Here is a 21441-nt window from a genome sequence, read left to right as displayed (position 1 = left end):
CCTTTTATAATCCATTCCTCTCACTCCCTGATGTTAAATTCAGCAGGCAGCCGGGTAGCCGTGAGCTTCCATCGACACCCATGGGAGGTTATCAGGAAATCATAAAATAAGAGACAGGACACCCCCTGGGAAGAAATAGACTGTCTTAACAAGTAAACAAGGGCTTTGGTTTGCTCTGTGAAAAGGGAGCCGATGGTTCACATCAGACTCAATATCGGTAAAGTCAAGAAGCCGTAAGAAGGCGCTACCTCTGTGTTCCTATTTCTCAAAGCCATCTGCGGCTGCTAGTACAGACGCATCGAATCACTGACACCTACGTATGTGGCAATATCCCACGAGGCTTGTCTGTAAACAAGGGCTGAGGTCCTTGCCATAACATGTCACACATTTATACTGCTCTCTGGGGATATTATGAGACGCGTTCTCATTTTTTGCGCACTGTAATAGAGCCACTAGACAAACAAGCGCGCACAAAAATACACAAACAGAGCTGCTTGGTTCGAATGACTCATTAAGATATGTAAATCGCAGCTTATGATAAACACGAGGGATGAGAGGGGAAGTGGAGAGGAGGAGAGAAGTGAGGCAAAGACAGATTTCCGAAGATTGAGATATGCAGAGAGCACAGATCACGGGGGTCGGAGGGGGGCAGAGGTGAGCAGACGAGGGGGTTGGATGTTGGAGTCCGGTGAAACAAATTAAGTAAGAGGGAAAGACAGGAGTGAGCGAAGCGATACAGAGGAGATGTAAGATGTGACGCCTCATGCGCAAAAGATGGAAGCCGTGTTATTGACCTCTCACCCCCCTGGCTTCCCTTAGGGTGTGTGTGTCGGAGTGTGCATGCGTGTTTTAGTTAGCCTACAGCTACACTCTAGACCACCCTGTGCTATGAATACCACTGGTTGTAGATCAAAGATCCTTGAACGTGCTGTGCCTGTTAATAGGTTCCAAGTGCACCAAAGGCCTTACACAAATACACACCTGTGTGCTTCCATTTACTTATATATCCTTGCATATACATACAAAGTGTAACACAAAATAGCACACACACACACACATCCACTCCACTGAACTTGTCAACAAAGCTGTCTGATTAAGACTGTCTTTTTATACCAGAGCTGTGCTGCCAACCTGTCCACTGATAACACTCAGGCAATGCAACATACAGATGTGCTCGAAATCATTAACATCACCATCAAACAGCACAGACACAAGCCTGGCGGCAGTAATCATCACCCGCCTATTTAAAAATGTGCCAGCAGGACCTACAAGCTCGATATGTGTTCTCTTTTTTATTTCCTTGCTTGTTGTTGTTGTTGTCATTTGAACCTGATCGTGTTGTCTTCATTAGGAGAGCACGGAACTGTCACTCTGGTTTAGGCTCAGCCAGTAAAACCCCTGTAGAGTACACATATACACACTGTGTGACACACACACACACACACACACACACACACACACACACACACACACACACACACTCAAAAGGCAGTCATGACAGCACCCTATGAATAGACTAAGCCCTGCTGCCACTTCGCAGGGTGTGTGTGTGTGTGTGTGTGTGTTTTGGTGAGTAGTTTAGAGAGAATATGGCTCCAATTTATCATGGGAACACTTGACACGGCATCTGCTCATTTATTATTATGTCCTTCATCATCAGCAAGGTGCAACGCAATTTTCCCAGCCACAAAAGAGAAATGGTGACAAGGGTTTTTACTCTATAATGAGCTTAATATATGCTGGAATACTTGACATGGTTTGCTCATAAAAAGTAATAATGGTAATGATACCTCTAATGTTAGTCATATTCACAGACTGAGAAAGAGATTTTGAACCTCTTTTCTTTACCTCTGAATCATTCATGAAGACGGCAGTTTCAACTGTGAATATATTCATTTTTAAATAATCACAACTCCTCATTTCCCCTTTGAAAAATAAAGATAGAACCATATACAGGAACATGAATGGAGTGAACATGATAAATACAGACCAGGACAATATCAACAGTGCAATACTTACCGTAAAGATGTAATTTAGATTTTCAAAATGGCAATTAACTTTAGTAATAACTTGTGAGGCTCTACCCAGTCACATGGTTCTGCTGGATTGTATTAAAAGTAGAACTTTGTGGCCCCGGCCGTGGTGCAACTGACTGGGGCACCTGCACCGTACGCCGGCGATCCGGGTTTGATTCCCGACCCGTGGTCCTTTCGGGATCCCACCCCGACTCTCTCTCCCACTTTCCTGTCACTCTCCACTGTCCTATCCGATTAAAGGCAATTTGAAATACACAGGGTTTCATTTTATCCCCAAAACAAGATTTCATTATCTACAAACTACCTGTTTAGCAAGAAAAAACTGTTTTGTAATTAATCAGTTCAACTTTCTCTGGCTCACACATTGTCTTCTCGTTACTTCCTTCCTGCAGCCAGTAGACTTTGAGATGAACCGTGCCTTCATGCTGACGGTGGTGGTGTCCAACCAGGCGCACCTAGCCAGTGGCATCCAGTCCTCGCTCCAGTCCACAGCTGGGGTCACCATATCTGTGCAGGACGTCAACGAGCCCCCTTACTTCCCCACAAATCCAAAACACATCCGCTTCGAGGAGGGCGTCCCTGCAGGCACCAGCCTCACCACCTTCTCTGCCTCCGATCCCGACCGACTGCAGATGCAGCAGACAATCAGGTACAGATTGAATACAATAGACCTATACAATTGTAGTCGTAATTGGGCTAATTCTGGCATTTTAATTGTAGGCCGTTAGCTTAAATGACTTCTGGTTAAAAGTAATTTAGTTATTTTACTTTTCTGAGTCTCTAGACCCAGAAAAGTAATGCCTGTGAAGTCTGGTTTGCTGCATTGTTAGTAAAATCCTGGCAGAAATCCCACCATATGCGCTAACAGCAGGCTAAAAAGAAGTTTGGATAGGTTCCAGGTCAGTAGGTAGGGGTCAAAGTTCAACTATGGGACTATATTTTGGCATCACTCATCTCCCTAAGTCTTACTGTGCGAAGTTTATGAGCCACTGGAGAACTCTTAGTAAGCAGGATGAGGTTAATAGGGAGCAATAGCCTCTGGAGTAATCAGAAGTGTGTGCATTCTGTAGATTTCCCTGAGCACATACATGCAGGTGCACACATACACACACACACACACACACAGAAGCAGCAAGAGAGATAGAGGGAGGTAGGGAGGGAGGGAGGGAGGAGGGAAGGAGGAGAATAAAGAGAGCAGCTGGCTCGAGCCCAAACGCCTGACACAGCATTATGTCCACCTGCAGTGTTCTTTCTCTGCGCTAAGCCACTCTGGATTTTAAATGTAAACCAACCTCTAAATGACCAGAAGGCCTCTCCTCAGTCCTGCTGTCAACGTGACTGTAGCACTAACTGCATTACGGCCTTTCAAACTTACAGATAATCTATTAAGTACACTTTGCTCTGTATTGATGTTGCAAAGAGAAGGCTTTAGATGAATTGTGTTTGTTCTCATTGTCACATGAAGAATGTCCTTGTAGATTATAGTGAGTGTGTTGGTGGAGCTGGAACAGTATAGTGCAGCTATCGAAGTAATAACACGGCTGTGGCATGAATACCTCCTCCGTCCAACCCTCACACTCCAGCAGCCTCTTCCTTCCCATTTTCTCTGGGGAAAAGATCTAAACAAATTTCCCAGTTAATTTCACAGCAAATGAGAGTAAATTGGGTGTACATTATAATTGAGGGAGACGCCAAAGTCACCAGCTGGTCCCTTTTTCTCTCTCTCTCTCTCTCTCTCTCTCTCCCTCTCTCTTTTCTCTCCCTGTTGAATTCTCTTTGGTTTCCTCCCTGTTTTTCCATGACCCGTACAAAACTGCATCATCGAAATAAGTTAAGTAGTGGTCAGTCACGGTCTCTTTAACACAAACCCCTTTTCCTCTGCTCTGTGCTCCATGAGAGGAAGCAGCACTGTAGAGATGGCAAATCCACCACCTCATTCGTTTGAATCCATCTGGATAGGATCACTATCAATCCGCCCGCTTTACACCAGTCCCATAATAGGTATCTACTCTAGACTGTTATGTAAGGACACTAATGAAAGCTGTTCCCTCCGTCTCTTGAATTTTCATTATTCTGAAGAAAAGGAGATTCAGGGGCTCATTCTTGCCAATCAGCTAAAACCCTCTACAATGTTTGCATCACCCTTCAACACCCTTCTCTCCGTGTGCATACCTCAAAAACCCCATCAGTCAAAGAGTGAGCTGACATGTCTGCTTGCATGGGGGAGACTTTTATGCAGTTTGTGTTACCTTTAATTAATGGCATCAACTCTGCATATATGGCAAAGAGCTGTATGTCTTTGTAATGGATGGTGGAGATGGAAGGAGAAGATTTAAAAGGAGGCAAGTTGAAAGTAGGAGAAGGAGGCGTAAAGTAGCCGAGGATGGGGAGCTGACTTCGTGTCAAGGTTTGAACTTGAGGGATGCTCATCAAAGGAGGGACAGACTGACAGCATCCTGTTGGGATTAGTTTGGATGCGATGTGGACAGACGCAGGGGAGGGAGAAGCAGAGTGACACATCATGCATCACCTGTCAGACACCCCACCAGTAAGGTCGGGACGTGGGACTGGAGACACTGGCATAAATGATTACCCAAACCTCCTTGGCTAAGCTTCAGACATGCATTTTTCATCCTCAGGGTCGGGGGTTTGAAAAATAAATGTCATGTCTCTCCCTGCTGCTTCCTAAGATCACCAACCTGCCAGGCCTAATCACACATCCCGTTATACACACACACCGACCAAATCCCAAATGAGAGAAACCTTCGGGTAGGGGAAAGCTATGGAAAGCATTGGAAATAAGCCACAGGAAAAGATGATTAAACTTTTCCCCAAAATATAACATTAAAAACGGATTTTAAATCCAAAATAGCACTAGAGTAAACAAGGACTGTTTTCCTTTCCAAGAAGACAAAATATTGGCATAGCACCTTATTAAAAAAGTTAGTGATGGGGAGTGCCAATTGCCCACAGTGAAATTGTTGACAGTTGAGACATGTAAACAAAAACACTTTGTCATTATCATCATTCTAATGACCAGAGGAGCCCCATTGTTTACTGAGAGCTACCAGAAAGAACTTAGCAAGTAAATAAAGGACTTTCTGACCTTAACTCTTCTGGAGTTTACCTTAGGAACAAACTAACAATGCAGTGGGTTGACTATGCAGTGAATGTGTTTAAAGGAATAGTAATGCATTTTGGGAAATGCAGGAAAAAATATTCTGGGGGGTTTCCTGGCAACAAAACCCTATGCTAAATGTCAGTTGACTCGGCTTTTTGTTTAGCACAATATATGTGAGTCGATGATCTCATCATTGAACTGTTAGAACGAAAGTGAATTCACCAAAATGTCTAACTGTTAATCTATTAAATTCTTTAAATAATTTTTTCAACACAATTCTTGTTGTTTGGTCACTTACATTTCCGCTCAGTGACAATTGCAACAGTTTGTCTGCTCTGCATTAGAAAGATTTTATTTTCAGGCCAGACAGAGAGTCAGTTTGGCATGGCAGAGCCAATAGAGATGCATTTGGACACAGAATAGCAGTAGGTATCAAGTCAGTCCTAATGAGGACATTAAAACCAGATCATACAGACAGGCTGCTACTTCCGAATGTCCCCCCCCTCTCTCTCTTTCCCTTCCTACCCATTTCTGATCACATTCCTCACTCTCTCATCCTAACCTCCCACTGAGGTGGACTCACTGTTGTCCTGGTGGGGATTTCACAGTCCGCCAGTTAGTGGCGGTGGGTTTGGCTTGCCTGTGTGAATCCATCTAGAGTGTGGGAATGTCATCTCTGTGATCCCCTTCCCCGCACTGCGCTACGCCTGGGATCATGCCCACGGCCTGCTGGGAAAATCCCACATCCTTAACTGCAGGAGAGAGATAATGCTCTCTGTCCACCCCCCCCTTTTTACCACCACCCAATCCTATGGGCTCTCACTCTCCTCTGTCTAAGTCGAAATGCTTATGCAGTATTTAATCGAGCATGAATAAACAAGTGGGCTACACACTGACTGTAAGCACACTACAATTCAATAAATGTAAAAGGCAAGGTTAAGGTCAAGTCCATTTCATTTTGGAGGGATTTAAATGCTGGAAGTGTTGGTCACATAACATGATATTCAGTGAAATGAAATTTGATTCAGGTAGAATCCTATTTTGTAAGGCCATAGTGTCACATGTCCACAAACGATGTTCCACACATGGAAAGTGAGATTGCAGGCAACAGAGGTGGCAGATGATGAACTCTGCATCACAGAGGGAGATGAGACAAGGACGAGAAGATATAGACAGGGATAAGAAAATGTATGAATACTAAAGCAAAGCAAGATGAGGTGAGGCGGCGTGGGCCGAGATAGATCTGATAGAATTGAAAGTGTACAACAAGCCGAAGCATCAAACGCCTGAGAAACAAGGACAGTTAGATCAGAGCGAGATTGGGGTTCAATCCTGGAGATGATCCCCTGTTTCTTCCTTGCCCTTTATCCTGGGGGATGTCGCCACCTGCTACCACATCCACTTTACTGTCTCACGATCAGCACCAAGACCCTATCGTCTCATCTCCACCTGTCTCTGCACAGCATCGCCAAACACACACACTGACATTTGCAAACATACACACACACTGAAACATGCATGTATGTAACCCTGCCATGCAGTTAAGCCCTACCCAGCAAAAGCAAACATTTGCTAAAATATATACATGCACCTCACACACACAGGCGGTGGCAGCGGTGCTTAACTAGGGAGGTAATTGACTTAAATGCCTGGTACACAGGAGTGAAAAATGAGGTGAAATTGACTGTAGGCTGCAGGCTCGGGAGGAGAAGTCAATGAAGAATTAAACTGTGAAGGTCAGGTTGTTGTGATTTTCTGAGTGTGCTTATGTGCAGGCAATCTTTATATGCACAGGCGCAAGACAACATTTTCAATCTGCTGGTAAACACTAGCGCTTACTTCTCCATTAATTGTCCTTTGTGTTTCTGTAGGTATTCCAAGCTGAATGACCCTGCTGACTGGTTGTCCATCAACAGAACCAACGGTCAGGTCGTAACCACAGCCATGCTTGACCGGGAGTCTATCTATGTGAATAACAACATATATGAAGCAACATTCCTGGCAACAGACAATGGTAAGAGCCTCTTGTAATGCCCACATTTTATTCCTGCTGTTCTGATTCCCATTGCTAAAAAAGCAAAAACATATTGACACACTCCAGCGATTACTGTTTTTGATTTATATCATGTTGCCTTTGCTAGTCTGCAGATATAATACCAATTATTTCTCTGTGGTTGGTTTAGTTTTCAACATTTAGTATTAGCGTGCTGGATCACAGAGCTGGCAATTCTTAGTCATTTTCAAAAACATTACGATTCGTAAAAGCATTGCCTGGAATGAAAGTATAATTAACACCTAAATGGAGTAAATAACATCTAAAAAGCACTTAGAAATGAGCTCTCAGTCATTTTAAAGCACTTTAACTTTGACTTTATTATGTATGGGTCATAGACTCAGGGCTCCTGACTGGTAAGTCACCGATTGAAGCTACAAAACCAGCTGCAGACATGAGGGTGGAATAAGTGAAAATGGACTCAACGACCTTGAGAAAGGCAATTACTGCTATTGCCAGTGCAGCTGGAGTTAAAAGCTTGATAATACATACATGAAAAAATATGGCTTACTGTTATTGGAAAATAAAGACATTTGTGGATTTAGAGGTGGAAGATGAACAGCATTCATGTGCACTGCAGCCACTGTTAAAGAAATCCAGAATTCACACAAAGCAGTCACACTCCCGGTTCGCTCCTCCTTCTTATTTTCTGTCAATTACTGCCCAATCCTTTTCGCTTCACATTGTGGCATATATATTTGTTGTGCCTCAAAGTTTAAACCCATGTTTAAGTGAGCACAAACTCCATCACAGCAACACAATTAGTTCCCTTTTTCTCTAGTGGAAGTGAGTTCTTGGAAGGGAAAGCTTTTTTTTCCTCCCTTCTCCAAATTGCCTTATCAGTGACGTGCAGGGCACCGGGGTGTTTACTTTAAGTTGAGCTGGCTTTGAAACATTGCTGTATTTATAGGTGTGAGCATGTGTGAAGAATGCTCTCAACACACTGACGTGAGCATTAGTGTGTGTTTGTTTGCATGTGTGTACCTGTGCTTTTTTTTGGCTGTGATTGACAATTTCCAACGCCATGACATGTTACCTGCAGTGTTGATGGGAAGGAAGAGGCAGCGGGATTAGAGGTTGACACACTCCTGCTGTTTGAACTTCACAAACATCTAATTTCTCTCCCTGTTATTTCCTAGACTCCCTTTTTATTTTAATGTTACCTATTTCCATAGAGAAGATTTTTCTCAACTTGACCTCTGTAAAGTGCACAGTTTAGAGCGGCATATGTTTGGCTAAAATTGGAACTGTGGTCGAGTGCAACTCACGAGGTAAATGGGCATCTACCAATCAGAGGGTCAGGGGTTCAATCCCCAGTCCCTGCAGTCCACATGAGCAAGTGTCCTTAGGCAAGATCTTGAACTCCAAATAGGTCCCATAGGCCTGTTTAGGGTTTTGAAGTGTATGTATAAAGTTATTTTGGATAAAAGCATCATCTAAATGACATGTAATGGTATAAAATAAATCCAAAACAGGAGACCAAGCCTGTGTGTGCTTGTTTGTGTATGTGTGTATAGGCCACATCAGTGTTACTTTGTAGGTGTTGCTGGAGTGCCAGCTGTCATAGCCTGAGAGGGATTATGGTAAGAAGAACTATGAGACGTTTAAGGATAGGACGCGACATGAAATCAGGTTGAGAAGTACGCTGCTTTGCAACCATATTTTTATGTCAACCCCCGACATATAAGGCCTTCCTCACACCCTTTTGCCACACACTCTTCATTTTCAGATAGCTATGGTATTGTCTATGTGTTTTTCAAAGAATATATGGTAGGCTGGCTACAAGTCTTTCCACTCTCCCTCACATCTCTGAGCCGCCATCAAAAAAAGGAGTTAATACAAATCCTTTTGAGGAATTTACACAAACATAATTATTTATTTAGCTGGTTAAAACCCACATAATTCTCCTATCAGCTGTAGCAAGCTGCTTCCACATGTCCCCCATACATGGCTGGGATTAACAAAGCTGCTGAAGGAAAAAGCCTGTGTGTGTGTGTGTGTGTGTGTGTGTGTGTGTGTGTGTGTGTGTGTGTGTGTGTGTGTGTGTGTGTGTGTGTGTGTGTGTGTGTGTGTGTGTGTGTGTGTGTGTGTGTGTGTGTGTGTGTGTGTGTGTGTGTGTGTGTGTGTGTCTGAGCAAACTATATGTGTTTATTGTGTTATTGTAGATGCTACCACGGTGCAGCTGTTTTTGCACATATGCAGACTAAACAAAGGTAATTAAAAAAAAAAAATCTGCTAGGGTTGGGACAAAACCGTAATAGGGCAGGGGTAAATCAGCATTTTTTTTAAATTTTTGGCAACGTATAGTTTTCCTCAGTATATAATCTGCACTTTTGGTAGGTTATTAAAAATATGAAGTATTTTAACCAGGGTTAGCCAAGCACCTCCTCCTAACATTACACTGTAACTCAAATAGGTGTAGTGCTACCGTGAAGCAAGTGCCAGGAGTGCTTTCTTCTGGATAAGTGCTATAGCTATACATCCTTTGGCAGCTGCTATTACCTTTTTTATGAGAATTGTCCAGCTTAAAACTAACTATAAGTTTAAATAAGATGATTATATTATACATTTATGATTATAAACCTTGAAACCATCTGGTCCGTGGGCTGTTGATGTAGACTGCTTTTTCCTAATGTTTTTTTTTCCTGGAAACCAGCTGAAATTATTAATGAAACTCTGCTAGAGCTCCAATGCCACATACTGTAAATTACTGATTACTCCAAATGTCTTCAATCAGTTGAACTTGATGTAGTGATCTGCAATAATATTGGTTTTATGACGAGTCAGAAGGAATTTAAACTGCCGGCGGTCTCACTTACGGCCCGTCTTTAACTGTGTCTCACTCCTGTGGCAAATGTCTTGCTCTGTTGCCATGTTTAATTGGCAGATCTGTCAGCTTTGCATACATCTTTGTAAATTACATCGCCCCTTATCTCTTCCCAAAGATGGGCCCTTGGGTCGCTTGATTCCATCCAATGGCTCAGCCAGTGGGGCATGGCGGGGAAATGACTCGTAATTGGAGGCAGCTAAGGGTCGTCACCCCCTGACACACACTCAATAAACAGCTCTGAGCTTTATACTGCTAAGCCCTTTTTTTCTTTACGTTTCTCTGTGCACATTTTCGTACCACCCACACACATTCATGCATTTTTATCCCCATCTCGCTCTGATTCTCCAAATGTCTATTATTCACCCCCAATTCTCTATACATTTTGTTGTTGATGGTCTGTTGCTCTGTTCAATCAATGCAAAGGGCTTGAGGATTGTGTCTGCAGATGAGGTGTGTGTCTGTGTGCGTTAGTGCATGTTATTACAGTCCGAGGCTGACAATGCTGTAGTAATGCAGCACCTGCTAAGGCTGCCTGCAGTAGCATCGGACTAAAATACTCCAATTGTCTAAAAAAATGTTCGCAGACTCACAACATTGAACGTGCAACACTGGTGTAAATGAGATGATAAAAGAGAACATCACAGCGGTAATAGCTGCCACATCAGCATGTTTAACAACATTATAGTGAAACTTGTGGAGCAGATTTATTACACGCTTTAGTTGAATACTCGATTTGATTGGTCAATTCAGAACATGTGACACGTTGTTAATCCAGTAGTACAGACCGCTGTCAAGGACTGTAATGACCGTTGTTAAGGAGGATCAAGAAAGCGAAAGGAAAAGAGGTTGAAAGACGGAGCGCTGGACGTCAGATAAATCACCAGTAGAAGACAGGCAGGAAGTAAACACTAACAGGAACACGGTATGGGCACTGCCGCGTTTAAGGACTTGTTAGTGGATCAGAAACTGTAAACACACTTGAACAGTTACAGAAAACCTCCATCAGTGCTGCCGTAAAGTTGTTGTTGTCCCAGTTCCAGCCGTTGGTGCGCTGTTCTTAGCGGAAGAAATCTGATCATTTTTAAGAGTCAATAAAATAATTTCAATTAATATTGCGAGTTCAGTCGTTAGTTTGTTTAGTATCTGGCCATTTAATAAGCGGGATAATGTACAGCGAGTTGGTCATCATTGGGAAAAGAACATCCTTCAGGCTGATCAAGATCTCCGTTGGAACATATTTGGTTCTGAATTGAGCTATTCATATAAAAATGGCCATATCCTGCAGGTATAAAACAGTGGCTTCACACCCTTTAAATGACCTAAAGGAGAGTAGGTAAAATCCCCTTTGGCTAAATCTGACAAACCATCTCAGAATAATGGAGTTAATAAATGTGTATTGTCTATGGTAGCTAAATAAATAGCATAGGCTACATAGGCTGATATACTCTGCAATGTGGAAAAGGCGCAACTGCGTTCATACTGAGTACATCTTTTTAAGGAGTGATTTATTATGTGTAAGCAGGGACTCATTTTTTGTGTGTGATCATGCAATGGAGACACACACATTAGCTCATAGGCATACAGTGTGTGCAATGATGTGACTGCGTGCACCACAATGAGAATGCCCTTTTCACCTCTCAGAAATACAACGTAAAATATTTCAGGCAGCCTGCTTTTATCTGCAGAATCTAAGCTGGCTCTCCTCGTTTTGTGTAAATACACACAGACAAGCACTTGTTTGATTGTGTTACAGTCATCATTATTGTACCTAAGCAGTCTCTAGGCGAGTAGATGTGCCGTGCCTGCTTCTGGATCGACTTTGATGGTTTGGATTTTGCTCCGGAGCTAAAAGAGGAGCTGCAAAGCACAAATGTCAAAAGTAGTTCTGTCAAGGGCAGAAATTGTCCTCCAGGTCTACAGCTTCCCTCCCTCCAACCTCACCATTATGGAAAGACAGATTTCCTTTCACCTCTTCTCTTTCTTTCATTATCTCGTTTTCTTTATTTCATTACCTATCACCCCTCTGTCTTCCTTCATGTCCTGTCCCTCTACCCTTTAAAACATCCCTCTCACTTCACACGTCTTCTTTCGTATTCTGCTCCTCCCCTCTTGATGCTATGTTCTCTTCTCTGCTCCCAGGCTCTCCTGCAGCCAGCGGCACGGGCACTCTGCAGATCTATCTGATAGATATTAATGACAACCCCCCAGCACTCATACCCAGGGAGTCTCAGATCTGTGAGCGGGTGAACAAGAACGTCCACGGTGTCAACATCACTGCTGCTGACGCCGACACAGAACCGAACGCTGGACCCTTTGTCTTCGAGCTGCCCAACTTCCCCGCCAGCATCCGACGCAACTGGACCATTTCTCGGATCAGCGGTAAGGAGTCAGGGCGTCGAACCCGGCAGTAGAGGACATGTTTATAATCAATTTTACAGTGCAAATGTATAAAACCTAGTGTAGAATTAGTCCAAACATTTAATACTAATCTTTATCCATTAGTTTTTAAACTGATTTTTACCAAAATCTCATCAGATGCCTCTTATAAAGCTCCTTCTTGCTCATGTGTACTTTTACTGTACATTAAAGTGATTCAATATGGTGAGAGTATGGGCGATTAATCAATATGATCAACTTTTAGTTATTTATATAACATATTGTGTTATGATCATGTTTCATATATTATTATATACATTAAATTACAATTGATTTTTTTGTATAGTACTCTTGTCCAAATTGATGATTTACACGAAATTGCAATTTGAAATCAACATTTTTGTTTTGTTTTATATCAGTTTAAGCTTTTTAATGATGGTACACATAGTAATCAGAAGTAACTATTTGAATTTGATAGTTATTTTGTAGTTTCCTAATATAAAATGTGATGATTAGTTACATCTTGTATGTTTTCTCTTTCTTCTTCATGCTACACAGGTGACTACGCCCGTCTAGGCCTGCGGTACCAGATATATTTAGAGCCGGGGGTGTATGAGGTCCCTGTGATCGTGTCGGACTCGGGGAACCCTCCGCGGTCCAACCGGTCGGTCATCAAGGTGAAGGTGTGTCCCTGTGATGAACACGGAGACTGCACCACCCTTGGTGCCGTGGCGGCCGCTGGCCTGGGAACGGGAGCCATCATCTCCATCCTTATCTGCATCATTATACTGCTCAGTGAGTATCAGCTGTTCACATCCCATCCACCCTCTGACACCTCAGTACTTCCAGACATGTCACACACACATATACACTAAGCAAAAAGTTAAGTCTGCTTGTGATTTGATTCGGCCAAAAAAAGTGCAGTCCCAGGGTTCAGCCATTAAACATTCAGCAGGCTGCGATACAGTACCTGAACAGTAGTTTGTATAATGGATTAATGCCTCCACTGATGAAATCCTCTCCAGCGTCTCCTGAAAAGCAGGTTTCTGTCTTCTTTTCCTGGTTGGGCAAATATCTGATGTTATCTGTTATGGCAGTGATTCATGCCGCTGGCACACTCTGATGCTAAGGGCTAAACTATTCATACATAAAGACAAGTCCTGTTGACAAACTGAGCCGCTGCTTTAGGGTTCTATAGCATATTTAAAGTGGTCGATGTTATATTGCGTACAGTGTGAATGATCTGTCCTTCATTATTTATACTACCACTAAGTTTTAGAAGTGATTCACATCTATTTATTTGAAAGTTTAGTCAAGTTTTACATTTTTGTCTCAAGGAAGAGATTTTTCATTAATTATTCTAGGAAATGTTATAGTCAGCCAAAACAAAACCGTTAAGATGGTTTTGAAATGATGATGTTATGTTAAATTTAGGTGAGATTTCATTATGGAAAGGTCATTGTAGCAGTTCAAATGAAACAACATTGACTGTTAGTGGGAAAATAGTTTTTAACAGAGGTCTTCTTGCCCAACTCTGACCTAAGTAATACTCTGAATTTCCCTATCAAGCCACAAGAAGCAACATTTTCTGTCGGACTTTATATGCAGGGGCTCAAAATGTTGTACTTTTTAAGAGAAATATCTCAACAAATATTAAATTGGGATATATTGCGAACATGCTAAATTAAAATGCTGAACATGGTGAACTTTATACCTGCCTAAGATCAGCATGTTAGCATTGTCATTGTTAGCATGTTAGCCTGCTCACGCATTTAGCTCAGACCACTGCGCCTAGATCCAGCTTCACAGACTCTTCGCTGCAGACTCTTATTTTATTTATGAGACGTTTAGTGTTTCCTGGTAGTGTGTTCTCGTATTGCAGTGTAGCTTTAAGGTTTATCATGTTTGTGTGTGTGTCGTCGCAGGCATGGTGCTGTTGTTTGTGGTGTGGATCAAGCGCAGAGAGAAGGAGAGGCACACCAAGCAGCTGCTTATTGACCCTGAAGACGATGTCAGGGACAACATCCTAAAATACGATGAAGAGGGGGGAGGAGAGGAGGACCAGGTAAGATCCTTGGAGACACACATCCATACACACAAGCTTACTTTGTTGACCTTCATGCAAACCTACATCTGTGTGTGTGTGTGTGTGTGTGTGTGTGTGTGTGTGTGTGTGTGTGTGTGTGTGTGTGTGTGTGTGTGTGTGTGTGTGTGTGTGTGTGTGTGTGTGTGTGTGTGTGTGTGTGTGTGTGTGTGTGTGTGTGTGTGTGTGTAGGACTATGACCTGAGCCAGCTGCAGCAGCCTGACTCCTTGGAGCACATCATCAGCAAGCCGCCCGGCGTCCGCAGGGTGGATGAACGTCCCATCATCCCCGAGTCCCAGTACCCAATCAGACCTGTCGTGCCGCACCCTGGAGACATCGGGGACTTCATCCACGAGGTGAATTCGCACTCACACACAACAGACACACAGCCCAACCAGCATTTTGCTCTCCCACAGTGAGCTGGCCCCTCACTTCCACTTTCCATCGATCTGACATTTAATTTGATTACTCATTTCTGGACGCCGTTCAATATGTAAACTCCAGTATGGTGACGGGGACAGCTTTAGAGTTTTGTTTTACTTTACTGCTGTTCTCATGGCACAGGCTTTATTCACACACACACACACGCACACACACACACACACACACACACACACACTACTGCAACATTGGCACAGTGATGCGAGAAAATGCTGATTGACAGACTCGTGACAACACGTTCACACTCGAGAGGTGTTGGCAGCTGTTCAGCTTTGATCCATCCAGCCTTGACTCTGTATATATTTATAAATATATTTCTCTCTCTCTCCCTCCCGCTCACACACGTACTCACCTGATCTCGCTCCAGCAGTCTGGTAAAACACAAACACAGCAAACACATGGTGTTCCTGCCACGCACTGTACCCCTGGGGGTTGATGCTTTTTAGGTTTCCAGCCGCAGCATCTCTGTGAATTTCTGTGAAATGGATGAAGTCCACCTGCCTAACCTTCAGGACAATAACTCTCATTTGTCATCCCAAAAAACATGAAGAGGTTTGCGCACCGACAGAAAACAGGTCTCTTAACATCGCATTCATAAAGAGGAACAACCTATTGAATTGAATTGGGTTTGAACAAGCATCCTGGTCTTTATGTTTTTCTATACTTGCGACACCCAAATTACACAGACCCTACATGTGGTACAGAATTAATTTTCAACGTGATTATTGTGATTGTTCCTGATGCTATTTTAATGCTCATATGTGAGTGGCTGTGTGTCTCATATCTGTTTTATTTCCTCTGCTGTATCCAGGCCTTCAAAAAGAGATTCCTGACCTCAAAGAGAATACTTTATATAATACAGGCTGTAATAATTTAAGTGTTCTGAGCTGAGACCTGCCCTTATGAAGCCTGTTGTGATTTAACTATTTATCTAAAGTTAAAGAGGAGTATCTTGTTGAATATTTTATTTGAGAATTAAAATATTGAGACAGAAAGGTCACGCTGGTGGGAGATAAGATGAGATTTAGTACTAATTTAAAGTACTAAAAGTACACTAGGAAATACAAATACAGCTTTGATATTATGTTTCCAAAGGGTTTTCATGTCCATATTTTATAGAATGAGGTATTTCAGTGTTTCCATATCATGTTACTTTATACCTCTACTATATACTCAGCTTGACCCACTCTGGGGTTTCAGGATATCTCAGCGTCTACTTCATCACTTTGATACTAAATCACTGATTATGTTTTTCAACCTTTTTTATATAATTTTCTGTGAGTATTGACCCTTTCCCTCCCTCCTCTTCTTCATGTGTAGGGTCTGCGAGCAGCGGACAACGACCCCACAGCTCCTCCCTACGACTCCCTGCTGGTGTTCGACTACGAGGGCAGCGGCTCCACCGCCGGCTCCGTCAGCTCCCTCAACTCCTCCAGCACGGGGGACCAGGACTATGACTACCTAAACGACTGGGGCCCTCGCTTCAAGAAGCTGGCCGACATGTACGGAGGAGGCGACGATGATTAAAAAGTCACATATCAAACACACACGCACACACACACCCTCGTCCCGTCAGCTGGCCTGCCATGCTCTGTCTCTACAACACATGGAGCTATTACACCCTTACTGAACACGAGTTAACAATGACATCCAACCAACCAATCCAGATTACCAACCACAGAGGACCGGTGTCAGGACTCAGTTTCCGGGCTCTTCTAAACCGTCTCCTGCTCTCAGCCTGCAGCAGGAGCTCTGACTTGCAGGATCTGCGTAGTTTGTATTTTCAAATGCTTGTGCTTTCTTTTCTTCAAAGGTTTTGTGCCAGATATAGATTTTTAGTTTTGGGTAGTCAGATTTTGTTTTCTCTTTAGTTTGTGCGGCTTTATTTGTCCCCACTCCCCTTTGATTCGGGCGGCTCTGTACTCCTGAGGGTTTTCACTTCTCCCTCAGTCAGCCCCCGCCTGCCGCTCTGCAGAAGCTTTAGGTTGAGCTGCGTGCTTTGTCTGAGGGGGGAAAAAAGAAGAACACAGATATGAAAGTCCTTTGTGCACGGAGGGTCCTGGTTTATTCTTTCTTGAACTTGAATTACTTAGAACAGAAGCACTGTTGTTTAAAAAGTGCCTTCAGTGGTGCGCATATTCTAGCAGACTCCCGCTAACTCAGGATTGGTTGCCATTTTCTGGGCTCACATGCCCCCATATGACCCCTGACCCTTTAACGCGGACCTTCCCTTGTCATTCTCATCGTCCTGCAGCGCTGTGGTAGCTGCAGGAGGTGTCAGTGTCAGTTTCAGAGGAGAGTTGACAGGCCTCTGAGGGCGCTTTATGTAGACGTGCTGCACGTAGGCCTACAGTGTGTCTGTCAGTTTTTGGACGATTCATTAACTCTTCAAGTGAGGCATATCTGTGCTCCTAGATCAAAGCCAACTTGAATGTGATTCCCGAAATCACAGAAATACTTCATGGGACTGTCTTAGAGAAGAAATGCATTGCTTGTCTTTGTTTATCGTGGCTTCAATAGCAGCTGTGTTTGTTTTGAGCGCTCAGTATTTGCACAAAACTCGATAAGGCTTGTAACTGAACTTTGAAGATTGACATGTCACGTGTGTTACCTCTCTAATGTTGTTGTATATGAATGAGGGTTATTTAAAGAGAGTTTGCCTTCAAGATCATTCAAGTTTTGCATGTTTGTCCCTTTGCCCAAAGGTAATTAACATGGCACCAGTTGTTGTGTGGTAAATGTGTCAAAGAAAACTATTTAAACTGTACAAACATGAGGGGAAAAGACAAACAATGTGACTCCAAACAGCTCTGAAAGCATTACATGAAGAATCGTGAGCTTGTACGAGCCCCATTCTGAGATCCCTTTCTCTCTTTCATTTCTTTTCTCTTTTGTTGATTCACTGTTGTTTTTTCAGAAAACTTTTAATATACAGACTTTGGTGTTGGTCCATGTCGCAGAAACTGAGAAAATTGAGCCTCAGCCAGGGAATTAGCGCTCACAATCTGTATCCGTTCAGGCAGCGTTTCATTCATCGGAAACTTTCTCTTGAATTTTTTGGCTCCAAGTTCAAGAGGTTTTCAAAAGAAGTTAGAGGAAGGAAAAGTCTGTTACGAAGTTGTGCATATTATGAAAGCATGCACGCAAAACTCAAGCTTCAGTAACAGCTCAAAAAGACAGTGTGGTTGTGACTTTAAAATTGAAAATGCAGCACTACCCATGGGCGTTTGTAATCCCATTTCAGACCCCCCAGAATTGCATACAGAGAACTGAAAAGAAAGCACTTTAGTCTTTGTATTAAATTATTTAAATATGCAAAACATTCGGAAGAACGGACCAGGGAGATGCTGCTGATGATAGAAAGGTTAAATCATTCCTTATCGTGTGAGTGTTCGATGAAAGGTGTTTCAGCTGATTGACCGGGTCTTCTATTAATTATGAATCTGATGAACGCTTGAATGAAGTCTCAGTAATGACGATGTGCTTCAGAAGAGGCTCTTTAGGCTGATTTGTATGTGTTACCTGCTCCTGGCTCCTATGAATGGCTGTAGATAAATACAATCTTTCCCAAATGGTAAAACAAAATGTTACTTTATGTTCAAGGTAGGTGGAAAGGAATTCCCTTGACAAGATGTTCATGCAAATATTCATAATACCATTAGAGTTCACACCAGAATTAAATAAGGATGAGATTTGACTATGAAGAAGGGAACAAAGGTCAAAGTGTAATTAAAGAGATTAACAGGGTATAAATGTCTTGATTTAGATGAATTCATAAATGGGTTCAAATTGCACCTTAAGGTGTAGACATCAACAGCGGCGGTGTTCAGGATAGCTGGAAACACAGAAGACACAAGAGACAGAGTGGTTTCCACAGCCTGCTGCTGGATAAGCTCATCTTTGCGATTGCTCCTCAGCCTATAGAATATCTCTACAAAATAAACACAGCTGTTACTTTCTGCTATTTGTGATTATTTCCGACATATAAATGTTGTATATACAGAACATTTTTATACATTTGGTCACCTGATTTATCTGTTGTCTTTGCATTTGATTTCCAAATTTTGTTTTAAATGAATTCTTGGCATACTTCACCACAAAAAGCCATGTGCATTTAAGAGAATCTGTGCGGTTCTGTATGAGCTTTCAGCCATACCTGCATCGCTGTTCCAGTTTAGCTTCACCACTTCAGACCAACTTGTACAGGCTATAATAGCACACACTCACTCCTCTAGGCCTTACTGTATATATGTGAGTGTTCAATACTACATGAGCTCTTTCAGCAACGTTATAAGTCAGTTTCAGAGCTCCAACATTGCTGAAGGCCATCCAGTGTTCACAGAATAAAGGCGGGCTTGATGAAATGCTCGTGCTTTCTAAAGGACGTAAATATGGGGTTCAGGGCCAACGAAGCAGGAGGCGGCCCACACACCCACACACTTTACACAAGGTAGCTTTTGTAACTGTGTCATACATACAAACATAGGTGACACAATGCCATTATGATGCTGAATGTTATCAAAGACTCCCATTGACAAGTGGCAGTGAATCATCAGGCGGTCACATTTGACCTCTGTTTGATGTGGAGAAATGAAGGAAGATTGATCATTACTTGTTACAGACTCGGTCCTCTTGTATTATTGACGTTCTTTTGCTTAAGTTTCGGGGGAATTAGCAAACGATAGGTGGACGGAAGAACTATTGCACTGCTGTTTTCTGGCTGTGTCCATGTTGGCTCTTCTGCCTCTGACTGGGGTTAGTTAAAGGACACTTGTTCTCACTGGGACACTGCCTGACCGAGGACACATGAAGGGAGGCTCCTGCAGAAGCAAGACGTCTGCTCTGCTCAAACCAGAACTACACATACAGACAGGTAGCAGTGTTTCATACGAGTTCTCCCAATACTGCTCAAGTCCAAGTGTACATAATGTAGTATTTGCTTCAAGCTAAACAGACCAAGTTAGGCAAACTGTACCTGTACAATTGGAGCTTTTTGCATGTGTCTTTTTATAATGGACAGATGAGTTCTATCACAGTAACCATACAACATTTTAAAATCTGTTGCAGCCCGCATGACCGAGGCTGCAGCCCAGAAGGGATTCTGGTGTACCATACTCACAGAGTTTCAAATCGAGAAAAAAAAAAGCTGAAAAAATGATTGCACAGTTATCGAGTTAAACTACTTTTTTTGTAAATTGTCAACAGCACAAATATTTTGTATTGTTGTTTGTACCATTTTGTAAGAAAATGAAAAAGAAAGAAAAAAATAGGGAAAGAGTCTGTTGTTTTGAGCGTGTGTTTATAGTGCCACTGCAATCTTGGTTTCCAAATACCGTACAGTAAATGCGCAGCCTTGCAGATCAACCTTGTAATATACAGTAGAAGCTGAGCTGGAGACCCCCTGTCAGCACCATGTGTTATAAATAAAATGTCCCCTCCTTATAAGAACACTGCCTCCTGTCCTTTGTGTCAAACGCAAACACTCATATTATTCTGGAAGAGGTTATTTTGACCAGAGATTATGAAATGAACTGCACAAGTGTCCCTGTCAGTCGGAGAACTTTGCCCTGTGTTAAATCATAATTTCACTTTTCATAAAAACATATTGTTGGTTTTGGTTAATCTACCATTCATAAGTTTCATGCAAAAACATCAAAATAAAGAAAACGGTTGGGAAGTGTTCCTTGTGTCTTCAGAAACCTAAGCCTACTTGGAGCATTATGAAAGGCCCTGTATGGTATAAAGATTAACAGTTGCTGTTTTGAAGGGAATATTTTAACTGGATTAAGCTATAAGAACACATCAGCTGAGGACCAGACTCACGGTAGAAAGGGATGAAGCTGCATACAGTTTAAGTAAACATGATCAGTACTTCAAGTTTGGACTTGAATAGTAGCAAAAGTGACGTAAGTACATATATGCATGTAGAAAGCGTCACACTGCTGTGCTGACTTGAAGCTGGCATTGTTCTCATCAGGACAAATTCCTTAATGCCCATGTCATGTGACAGAGTGCTTATTGAAGAATAAAGTGGTGTTTCTTGCTCTGCATACACAGACACAGTAATGAAGACCAGGAAACATTTTCACAATGTTATATTCAAAGATTTTAAAATTCTGATTAGCTTCTATTTGCGCCGTTATAATACGTATGTGGATAATTGAGTTTCATATTCCAAATTACTTTCAGCGCCAGTCATGAACAAACATAAGCTAAAAATAATCAACACATTTAAGGCTGTTCATTTGTCAACTGTGCCTGTCATGGCCGTCTTCCAAGGGGAATAATGAAGTCTTTCCCAGAGAAAACCACTGTGTATGAAAATACACAGATGTGCTTTTTATTTATTTATTTTTCCCACTTTATAGATGTTTCTTTACTTACTATAATATGATATTATCATTTCATGTTTTACCATTATTTAAAAATGTATTATTTAACATTAAGGTATGATATTTAACTAACTAAAACATTCTATACCGGGATATTTTTCCCTATAT

The 21441-nt window shown here is 42.3% G+C and overlaps 1 protein-coding gene across 1 annotated transcript in view; it reads left to right on the top strand.

Annotated features, from left to right (window-relative positions):
- The window catches only part of LOC134867645 (cadherin-4-like), a 203047-nt gene extending 182658 nt beyond the window's left edge, over positions 1–20389 (top strand). The window contains exons 11-17 of the mRNA XM_063888371.1: positions 2429–2685; positions 7029–7171; positions 12180–12419; positions 12975–13211; positions 14342–14481; positions 14692–14856; positions 16262–20389. Of these exons, the coding sequence (XP_063744441.1) occupies positions 2429–2685; positions 7029–7171; positions 12180–12419; positions 12975–13211; positions 14342–14481; positions 14692–14856; positions 16262–16468 (1389 nt within the window). The 3' untranslated portion in view covers positions 16469–20389. The remainder of the gene's footprint in view (positions 1–2428; positions 2686–7028; positions 7172–12179; positions 12420–12974; positions 13212–14341; positions 14482–14691; positions 14857–16261) is intronic.
- The last annotated feature ends 1052 nt before the right edge of the window (positions 20390–21441 follow it).

This window comes from Eleginops maclovinus, chromosome 1 (assembly GCF_036324505.1).
Source record: "Eleginops maclovinus isolate JMC-PN-2008 ecotype Puerto Natales chromosome 1, JC_Emac_rtc_rv5, whole genome shotgun sequence".
NCBI lineage: Eukaryota > Metazoa > Chordata > Actinopteri > Perciformes > Eleginopidae > Eleginops > Eleginops maclovinus.
Note: the sequence above shows the minus strand (reverse complement) of the source record. Positions and strands in the feature narration are given on the sequence as shown.